The following is an 11,209-nucleotide window of genomic DNA, read 5'->3' as shown; positions in this document are numbered from 1 at the left end:
ATTCAGTGATTTTCGAGCCCCTGCATGAGTCTTGATGCTGGAGACAAGCGAATACTTCAGACTGATGAGGATGCATGCTTGCCTCACCCCTTGGGAGAGTCCTGGGAGGAAGAACCTGCAGACACCACACCAAGGTTCCTGCTGCTAGGTCACTGCCAGACCCAATAGAGCACAGCTGCTGAGTTCCCACCAAGGGGCACAGGGCCCAGTCTCTATGTTCAGGCTCCATTATGTGTATAGTCTTGATTAAACAATTTTTTTGAGGACAACTGGACAGTGTCATATCACCCCCTGGTGGTTCCAGGATGTTACCATTTCTTTTTTATTTTATAGTTTTAATAATGATTGACAAGTCTGTTGGATAAGAGGAGTACAATTCCACACAATTCCCACCACCAGAGTTCCACATCCCTTCCCCTCTACTGGAAGCTTTCCTATTCTTAATTCCTCTGGGAGTATGGACCAGGATCATTACAGGGTGCAGAAGGTGGAAGGTCTGGCTTGTGTACTGACTTCTCTACTGGACAGGAGTGTTGGCAGCTTGATCCATACTCCCAGCCTGTTTCTATCATATTGAAAATATGTCAATATGGGGGCAGGCTCTAGAGAGATAACACTCACCATTTCCATCATAGAATATATACAGATTCTGGTCAAGGAAGACACAGAATCGATTGCCTTCAATGTAAAACAAATAAAATGTATCTGCTTACTTTAAAAATAGGAAATGCTATTATGGAATCATTCCACAGACTACTAAAAAGCCATAAATAGTTTCAGTGGGAGCATTAGCAAATCTGCAGTGATCAAGTGGTTGATGTTTTGTATAAATTAACAAGGAAGGTGTAATGTATGATGTCTTTTGGAAAGTAGTCATAATAGTAAACACTGTATCTGAAAAATAAATTGAGCAAAAGAAAAATATGCCAGTAACATTAAATATTAATCTAAATATTATAAATAAAATGTAGCATAGAAATCCCACTGGCAGATTAACAAATATGTATTCTATAGCCAAGTAGAATTTATATCAACAAAGCCTACTGACTTGTTTAAAAATAAGATTTTATTTATTTATTTATTTTATTTAAAACTTTCTATTTATTCTCTTCTGTTGCCCTTGTTTTTATTGTTGTTGTAGTTATTATTGATGTCGTCGTTGTTAGCTAGGACAGAGAGAAATGGAGAGAGAGGACAAGAGAGAGGGGGAGAGAAAGACACCTGAAGACCTGTTTCACTGCCTATGAAGCGACTCCCCTGCAGGTGAGGAGCCAGGGGCTCGCTGGTCCCTGGACTCTGCGCCATGTGCGCTTAACCTGCTGTGCTATTGCCTGACTCCCTTAAAGATAAGGTTTTAATAATGCATCTTAGTAATACATCAATACACCATTACACCACCCCACCACCATGGAATGCTGGTTATGCTCCCATCTGGTACTGGGATCAAACATATGACCTCATGCAATACTAAGGTATGCACCCTAAATGCTGAGTCATTTCCTGCTTAATAGCACATCAAAACCAGAAGGAAAATACAGTGTCAAAAGAGTCAGCATTTGTTCAGTGTGGTGCCTGGCCATGACTGGAAGGGCACACAAATACCAACAAGGAAACAGGCCCACTGGGAAGGTAAAGATGATAATCCTATCTAGCTCCAACAGGACGGTGTGAGAGATTTTAGAATCACATACAGAGACTCTTGCTTAATTGTGAAAAACATCTGAAGCCAGTACAAAGGATGGTATTATATTAAGGATTAAAAATCAGAACAAGGAAGGTGATCTGTATCTATCTCTACCTCTATAGAGAGAGAGAAAGAGAGAGGGAGACTACATGCTAATTTGGTTAGCAGAATCATATCTAGTACCCTGGAGTTTAGAGAGGAGGAGAGAAAATAATTTAACCTGATAATTTTTACTTATTTTGCTATCTGGATCAAAAGGCAGTGGCCATGGACCCCACCAGGGCCATTCATGTTTCACTTAATGCAGGGACTTGTCCATTCATTGTATGAGGGTGAAGAAGGTCTTTATCTATACTAAGGCAGGGAAGCTCTGAGTTTTTGCTGAGGCCTTTTTTTCCCCTTCTCCCTAGCATCACCATTATCTTGAGCTGAACAGTATTCTGGTGTTTCTGGTGTGTCTTTCTTATGGGATTTGTGTCATGAAGAGAAAATGAAAACAATATTTGGAAAAAATATAAGATATCTTTGGTTGGATCTAGTCTCTCATAAGGTGCATTCTACTCTGTGTCCACAGTGAGGCCTATTTTTGACACTCTAGTTTATTTCCTTTTTTTTTTTTAAATTATCTTTATTTATTTATTGGATAGAGAGCCAGAAATCAAGAGGAAGGGGGTGATAGAGAGTGAGAGACACAGAGAGACACCTGCAATACTTCCTCACCACTCACAAAGGTTTCCCCCTACAGGTAAGAACCGGGGGCTTGAACCTAGACCCTTGAGTATTATAACATATGCCCTCAACTAGGTGCGCCACCAGCCAGCCCTGAGACTCTAATTTCTAAACCTTGTTTATATTGTTCAGAGAGACCTCAGATCTCACAGTTCCTCATGCAAGTCAATTCATGCTGCGTCTTATTTAATCTAGTCCATCCTGGATTCCAGGACTGACGATGACTATATGAGGAGAAAAAAATGAATGCTGAGGCCATGGTATAGTTTGAAGTCAAATACTTACATGGTTCCTAGAGTTCAGGTACAGAATGTCACACTTTAACAAGGATATTCCTCACTTGTATGTGGGCGATTCAGTGGAATATGTTTCTGGATGACCAAGTCGAGAACTCTGCTGCCACAAAAGAGTCTACAGAGCAATGTGCTGCAAGCAAATTCATCTATACTGAGACCTCGTCATCTGCTTAATGGAGCAACAACAATGTCGTTGGACTATTGGTTTCCAGAGATTCATTAGGTGGAATCATCAAAAACTAGGAGGGATTCATAGCTGTCCCTCTCACATCCCCATGCTCTCTTTCTCCAGTGACATCAATGGTCTCTATGATTACTAGGACCTGGGGATTCTCCCTCTGTTTTGTTTTCTAGATGTTCTTCTGAAGAATTCACACACTATCTCATTATTCACCACATATTCTATTTGTAATATGTGGACTTTTTCCTACAGGGACCTTCATGAATATTTCTCAAGTATAACTGATCTCAAACACACTCATTTTGGTCAATATATTTCATGTACCCATTGAAAGTCTACAGATCAGCAGAATTATCAACCCAGAGTGATTCTCTCTTCTAAACAAGGACCTTTTGGCCACATATAGATGTCAAGGTTCGGAATATTTATAATGTTGGGCATTTTCTTTTTTCTTTTCTTTCAAATGTTTTTAAAGACTCAAATGAAGGAATATATATATATATATATGAAGGATTATATATATATAATTTATTTATTATTGGATAAAGACAGAGAGAAATTGAGAGGGGAAGGAAGAGAGAGAGGGAGAGAGACAGACACTTGCAGCCTTACTTTACCACTCGTGAAGTTTTCCCTTGCAGGTGGGGGCCAGGGGCTTGAACCTGGGTCCTTGCACACTGTAATGTGTGCGCTCCTTCAGGTGCGCCACTGCCTGGCCCCATGTTGGACATTTGCTAAATGGCACCTTTACAGAAGAGAGGGGATTCAACTTGGAACCTAAGTAACTACAGTTGCAGCTTTGGCTGTAACTGTTGTCCTTGACAGTGAGGTGCTGATGAGCCCAGGCAGCCCCAGCAGAGGGGTTTGCTTCAGTTGCTTTTGGCCTGGAGCACAGTGTGGCCAGTGGCTCTGCTACCCATAATTGCCAGTAATGAGCAGCTTCACACACGGGAAGAACAATACTTTAGAAAAGGGCCTGAGTTCATAGTAACGTCTTTGGTCCTAGATAAGTACCTAGATTTGTAGGGTGGTATAACTGACTTGAGATAGAAGAAAACCACGGAAGGAATGACAGAAAGCTCCCTGATTCTAAGTAACACAATGTATTTCTTGCTACCAATATCATGACATTTCTGTACCCACTTTAATGTTGCTATGATTGATGGTTGGATCTTAGCATTGATATAAATGGCTAAGTAGTTATTCTAAAGGAACCAACTGTATGATATACATATTAGAGTTCTGGTGCTGTTGTAGAAGTGGCAGAAGAAATATCTCCAATGATCCAAGTAATCAAGTTTTTACAGTGAAATGTGATGAAAAAATTATATAGTGCTGGAAAGTTCTGGAAATAGAAAAATAGCCAAGGATGGAGACATAGGATTCCCTAATCAAGATCTCCACACATAGATTTGTACATTCAGTTCATCTATTCTCAGTGATAATAAATTCTAATTGCATGGGGGAGATTATTTTTTGTGTTCTTATCCTATTAATATTTTGTTGTAAATACGTTTCAGAACAGAAGAAGAGGAGTTATCTTCATTCAAGAGAATGAATTAAGCTGAGGCCCTTGTGGCAAAAGCAGATGAGTAAGATCAGATGAAAATTTACAGGTTGGGTTTGAGCAGTGAGTAGTCAGTTAGCATACTCTCACTGGGGTATATGGACTTTGAACTGTCACAGAGAAGCATAAAGACAGTCTCATCCTAGGGTTTTGACTCTCTGATGGCCAAGCATACATTCTTATGATGAAATTACTTGCATGAAAGAGTTTCCAAGGCAGCAACTTTAAGAAGATCAATCTGAAGTATGCTTAGCTATATCCTTCCTCTCTCCTGTTTCTAACATTTAGGGAAAAGATTTATTGGTCACTGACCGCATAATAGCCAGAGGAAAGGAATTCTATTGCCCAAGGACAATTGGACTCAGAAGTGTCATTCAGAAGGCCCATATCTGAGATGTGAAAAGTAACAGAGAAGGGACTATGACCTCAAGGTCTAAGATAACTGTGGTCAAGTTTAGAGACAAACATGTTTTTTCCCCCCCCTGCAAAGATCCAGTCTGAGTGTGTTTCACAGGTGGTGACTGAATGAGAAACAGTCATGCCCTAAAGTCACAGGGCAGGTTATGTCTCATGACCTCACAGATCATGAGCCCAGTTTTACTGAACTGTGGCTGAGGTTCTGGAATAAATACGTTCAAGAGAATCGTATTTTGACTGAAACCCTGAGATGGTCACGAGGCCTGATGTGCTGATCTTGAACAGACACTTACACTGACTTTCCAGACCTTTAAGCTCACCCCAGTGGTGTGAGTTTTCAGTATATTCCCTCCTTGTCCTGAAAACAGGAGCCAGTTACACATGCTGTCACTGGTGTTTCCTGCTGAGGGAGATTTTGACTCTTGGAGATTCTGCTGCTGAGGATAGTGGATCAATACAGAGTCTTGGCATCTGGAGACCTAAAAGCAGCCAAAAAAAAGCTCAAAAGCAGAATCAGGACAGTAGACAGAGGGCAGACTAAGGAGGTTTTTGTCTTACTTCTCCTCTGTCTATATCACTGTGGGTTACACGAAACTACTCCCACTACCATGATTAACTCCACAGTAGTAGTCAGCCTCGTCATCTGCCTGGATGTTCTCGATGTTCAGGTACCGATTCAGGCCAGAACCTGAGCCTGAGAAGCGATCAGGGATCCCGTTCCCCTTATTTCCGACAAGACCACTGGTTCCCACACGCATTACAAACCGGGGACCCTTCCCTGGTCCCTGCTGGTACCAGTTCACACTGTAGCTATTGTAGCCGCTGCTGAGGGTGCAGATGAGCTTGGAGGAAGCTCCCAGGGAGACGCTTACAGAGGGCGTCTGAGTCAGTGAAGGCTGGGAGAGAGACCCTGGGAACACAGATAACCATTATGAACTGGGGGATGTAAACAAGGAAGGTTGCTGTTGCTGTGAGTGGGAGTTATAATTGGGGAGCTGGGGAATGATGGTACTGAAGACAGTCCTGACCTTTGCAGTTGAGGAACAGAGTGAGGAGGAAGAGGGGACTCCAGGCCATGGTGCAAATGTCTCAGACCTCTGCTGAGGAAGACACACTCCAGATCTCTTATGGCCTCAGAGCCTAGAGAAAGAGGATTTATATGCAAATTTTCTTTTCTCCTCTAGAAAATTAGACTCCTCCTTGTTTCCTGTGTGTCCTCCCAGTATCTGGGTGCCTGAACTGTGTCAGATGGAAGTGAACTGGGCCAAGGCTGATAGTCACCAGGGGTCCAGAAAGTATTAAACTTTTGGAGCAGGATAACCTGTGTAGAGATCAGGGGTCAGATGTCTCATTTCCTAGCTGCAGTTTTCCACACTCCTTTTAATCACAACCCAACAGTGCCTGGCCTGCTTTTTGCCCAGGTCCCCTCCCCTCCCCTTCCCTTCCCTTTCCATTTTTTTCTTTTCTTTTCTTGCCTCCAGGGTTATCACTGGGGCTCCGTGCTTGCACTATGAATCCACTGCTCCTGGAGGTTATTTTTCCCATTTTGTTGCCCTTGTTATTGTGCTTGTTGTAGTTGTTATTGTTGTCATTGTTATTGTTGTCATAGCTACTGTTGTTGTTGGATAGGACAGAGAGAAATTGAGAGAGGAGGGGAAGACAGAGAGGAGGACGGAAAGATAGACACCTGAAGACCTGTTTCACCACTTGCAAAGCGACCTCCTGCAGGTGGGGAGCTGGGGGCTTGAACCAGGATCGTTTCGCTGGCCCTTGACCTTTGTGCCATGTGCACTTAACTCACTGCACTACTGCCCAGCTCCCTTCCCTTTCTTTCCTTCTCCTTCCCTCTCCCTTCTTCTATTTCATTTGGTAGAACAGAGAGAAACTGAAAGGATAGGAGGAGATAGGTTGAAAAATATAGACACCTGCACACCTGCTTCCCCATCCATAAAGTGTCCCCTCTGCAGATGGGGCTTGAACCCATGTCCTTGTGCATGGAAACAGGTGTGCTCAACTGGCTGTCCCATGCTGCTTGATGCCCATAAATATTTTATTTATTTATTGGTTAAAGACAGAGAAATAGAAAGGGAATGGTAAGTCTTTTGCATCTGTAAAAAAAAATTAAGTAAAACTTTTTTTAAAAACCTGACTTTTTGGGAGCCTACTCTTTTTATGTTTTTAAATGTATTTTTATGTTTTTTTATGTATTTTTATGTTTTTAAATGTATTTTTATGTTTTTTTAATGTATTTTGGGTAGAGACAGAATGAAGTTGAGAGGAAAGGGGAGATAAAGAGGGAGATGAAAAACCTAAAGCATGGTTTCACTGCTCATGAAGCTTCCATGCTGCAAGGGGGGTCGGGGGCTTGAACCTGGTCCTGATATCTAGTCATCATATTTGTGTCCATACTCAGTCGAGAACTGGGTTATGGTTAGTTTTCATTTGGGTCTCTCATTCTAATCTACTACAGAAAGCAGTAGTGCTCCTCCTCATCCTCAGCTTGGGTCCCCAGAATGTGAGTGAAGCTCAGCATACAGGAAAGAGCCTGATAAATGAGCAGGTATCTGGTCACGTTCTGTGTTTGTTTCATAGACCAGTTATTTGGGGTCTTGATCCGGTTTCTGCTAGAACTAATACAGATAGTGGTGATTAAGACTGCTTCAGCGTTGGAACCACAGGAGAAAGACTATCCCTGCTGGAGGAGACATGATTAGCAAGGCTGAGAACTGGACCCTGAGATCCAAACCAAACACATACAAAGGTTTAGAAAAAAAAAGACAGATACATCAATTCAAAACCTGTGCTTTGAAGTTCCATGGACTTGAACAGGAAGAGATGGAGATAAGAAGAGGGGACTCCAGGGCACAGTGTGGATTTTGTGAGACAGTGTGGATTTTGTGATAACCTCCTGGCCCAGTCCTGGTGCTAAATTCTCTGAATTCTCTTCTATCTTCTCTGTAGCCTCCTGAGGGTGAGTGAATTGAGGAATGGCTTATGCAAAATGTGAACCTTACCCCATCACCATCACCACCAAGAATTCTTGGCTTAGGGAGGAACTTCATGCCACTGGGGTAGTTTTCAGCTCTGAGTTTGCCCCTTGGGAGGAAACACCTGCTGTAACATCTAATTTAGTTTATTGAGCAGGAATTTAGCCCACACCCTGTGCTTTTAAGCCAATTATTATTACTTATCTCTTGCTCACTACTACTACAAAGAGCCACAGTGCCACCTTTTGGTGTCCTACAGAGAATGCTAATGGTAGGTATAAGGCAGAACAAGTGTTAGCTCTGCCTGTCAACAAATTAAGATGAATATTTATATTGTTTTGCCTCTGGTCAAGTTAAAAATTCTTTGTTTTATGTACGTTTACAACTAGCGCTTGTAATACATTTCTCTAGTTGTGTTGTTGATCTTCTGTGTTGACATTTATAGTTCAGCGTTGCCTGTTCTTGAGACCCACCAAAGTGGCTTTTTGTTTGTTTTTCATTTCATCTACTGGGTATTTTCATTCTATGATTTATGTGTAGCATGCTTTGTGACTTCTATTTGTATCTTGTGATTTTTTTTCCTCTACGCTTTGGTTCAATAGTGTCCTTAATTGATTGTGAAATAAGTTTTATAATTGCTTTTTTTTTAAAAAAAATTTATATTTATTTGTATTTATTTTTCCCTTTTGTTGATCTTGTTGTTTTAGTTATTGTTGTTGTATTTGAGGTCATTGTTGTTGGATAGGACAGAGAGAAATGGAGAGAGGAGGGGAAGACAGAGAGGGGGAGAGAAAGACACCTGCAGACCTGCTTCACCACCTGAGAAGCGACTCCCCTGCAGGTGGGGAGCTGGGGGATCGAACCAGGATTCTTATGCTGGTCCTTGTGCTTTGCACCACATGTACTTAACCCACTGCGCTACCGCCTGACTCCCTATAATTGCCTTTTTAAAAGTCTGTTGTGGAGGGCCAGGTGGCAGCATACGCAGCTAAGCCCACACATATACACAGGGACCCAGGTTCGAAGCTCAACTTCCTACCTGCTAGACGGACCCTTCTTGAACAGTGAAACAGGTCTGTAGGTGTTTATCTTTATCTTTCCCTCTCTATAGCCTCCTCCTCTCACAACTTCTCTCTCTCCTATCCAATAAATTCAAAAGGAAATGATGACCATCAAGAACAATGAATTCACAGTGTAGGTGAGGAGTCACAGTGAGAACCCTGGTGGCAGGAAAAAACATATTTGTTATGGTAGGTGACGCATCCAGTTGAGTGAACATATTACCTTGTCCCAGGACTAAAGCTCAAGCCCCTGGCCCCCACCTGCACAATATTTTTTTTAAAAATAGTTTTATACACAGGCTCCTAAGCTGAATATGGGCCCCAGATCAAATAGATGGGGTTTACAGTCAATAGAATTAATACATCTTTCCAATATTTGGGAACTACTCTCTCCCCTGATCCAGCTTTCTAGCCTTTTTTCCAGCCATGACATCATCTCCCCAGACAATAACTTGAATCTACCTGCATATGAGATGTCAGGCTCAGGAAAAAACTAGTATAGTCATGGGCCCTTTGGAATATTACTAAAATAGGCCTACTAGCTATCTCCGGAACAGAAACCCCAAATCTTCATCTGCAATATTCCAGCCTTTAGGTTCATGATTAGTCAACAATGTGTTTGGCTTTATATGTTAACTCTTTTTTTTTTTTTTTTGGCCACTAGGTTCCAGATGCTAACATCATGCCAACTGGACTTCCATGGGTAGACAACCCCACCAATGTGTCCTGGAACCCCACCCCCCTAGAGCCCTGCCCCACTAGGGAAAGAGAGAGACAGGCTGGGAGTATGGATCAACCTGCCAATGCCCATGTTCAGTGGGGAAGCAATTATAGAAGCCAGACATCCCACCTTCAGCACCCCATAATAACCCTGGGTTCATACTTCCAGAGGGTTAAAGAATAGGAAAGCTATCAGGGGAGGGGATGGGATACAGAGTTCTGGTGGTGGGAACTGTATAGAATTGTACTCCTCTTATCCTATGATTTTGTCAGTGTTTCCTTTTTATAAATAAAAATAAAAGATGATTATATGTATGAGAGAGGGAAAGGAAGGATGAGAAGGAGAAGTTAAAAGGACGACGAGGAGGACAGAGGTAACAAGAGTATCACTCTGGCATATGTGATGCCAGAGATCAAACTTGACCCTCCTTCTTTAGAATTCAAATATTTACCCACTGTATCACCTCCAAGCTTACAAACACATGTATTTAATATAATAATTTATAAGAAAACCTTCAAACCTAAAACTTTAGTCTCTGGTGTGCATAAGGACAATATAAGATGGAATTTCTGAATCCAGTAAGTATATATTTTTATCACCTATATTTTTATTTATCTCATTAGTTGAATTTGTTTTCTTAAAAATAGTGGTGGTGAGTATACCTAAAATAAACCTACTAGCTTTTTCCAAAACAGAGACCCCAAATCTTCATCTGCAGTAGTCTTGCCTTTAGGTTTATGATTAGTCAATAATTTTTTCTGCTTTATATCTTAACTCTTTTTCAGCCACCAGGTTTCAGATGCTACCATGATGCCAACTGGACTTCCTTGGGCAGAAGACCCCAGCATGTGTCCTAGAGTCACACCTCCCCAAATCCCTCTACCCCATTAGGGAAAGAGAGAGAGGCTGGGAGTATGGATCGACCTCTCAATGCCCATATTCAGCAGGGAAGCAATTACAGAAGCCAGACCTTCCACTTTCTGCATCCCATAGTGATCCTGGGTCCATACTCCCAGAAGGATAAACAATAGGGAAGCTATCAAGGGAAGGGATGGGATATGGAGTTCTAGTGGTAGGAATTGTGTGAAAATGTATCCCTCTTATCCTATGGTCTTGTCAATATCTCTGTTTTATAAATAATAATTAAAAAATGGTAGTGGTGTATGCTGTTTAAAATGTAATGTTCACAAACTGGGAAGATAGCTCTTTGGGAAAGTGTACTTGTTCTATCATGAGCATGACCCAAGTTCAACCCTGGCCCCTGCTGCATTGAAGGGAGTTTTGATGTCTGTTTCTATATGTTTTTGTCTTTCTCATAGGGTTTTCTATTTTTTAATATTTAACTTATATATTTTAATAATAATAAAATTATATACATATTTGTATATATGTATATTCATGTATACACACACCTATACATGGAGAGAGAGAGGACTGATCAGCTCTGTCTTATAGTGGTTCTGGGAATTGAACCTGGGTCTTTGGAGCCTAAAGCAAGAAAATCTCTTGCATAACCATTATGCTGTCTCCCTATTCCTATCTCTGTATTTCTTTCTGAAACTGTCT

General features: G+C 41.5%; 1 gene segment (V, D, J or C); it reads right to left on the bottom strand.

Annotated features, from left to right (window-relative positions):
* Positions 1-5,458: 5,458 nt before the first annotated feature.
* On the bottom strand, positions 5,459-6,002 carry LOC107522835 (immunoglobulin lambda variable 9-49-like). The segment is given in 2 exon segments: positions 5,459-5,784; positions 5,903-6,002. Coding segments are annotated over 2 exon segments (375 nt in total).
* Positions 6,003-11,209: the final 5,207 nt, after the last annotated feature.

The sequence above is a fragment of the Erinaceus europaeus genome, chromosome 6 (assembly GCF_950295315.1).
Source record: "Erinaceus europaeus chromosome 6, mEriEur2.1, whole genome shotgun sequence".
Taxonomy (NCBI): Eukaryota; Metazoa; Chordata; class Mammalia; order Eulipotyphla; family Erinaceidae; genus Erinaceus; species Erinaceus europaeus.
This window is presented reverse-complemented; position numbering and strand designations above follow the sequence as displayed.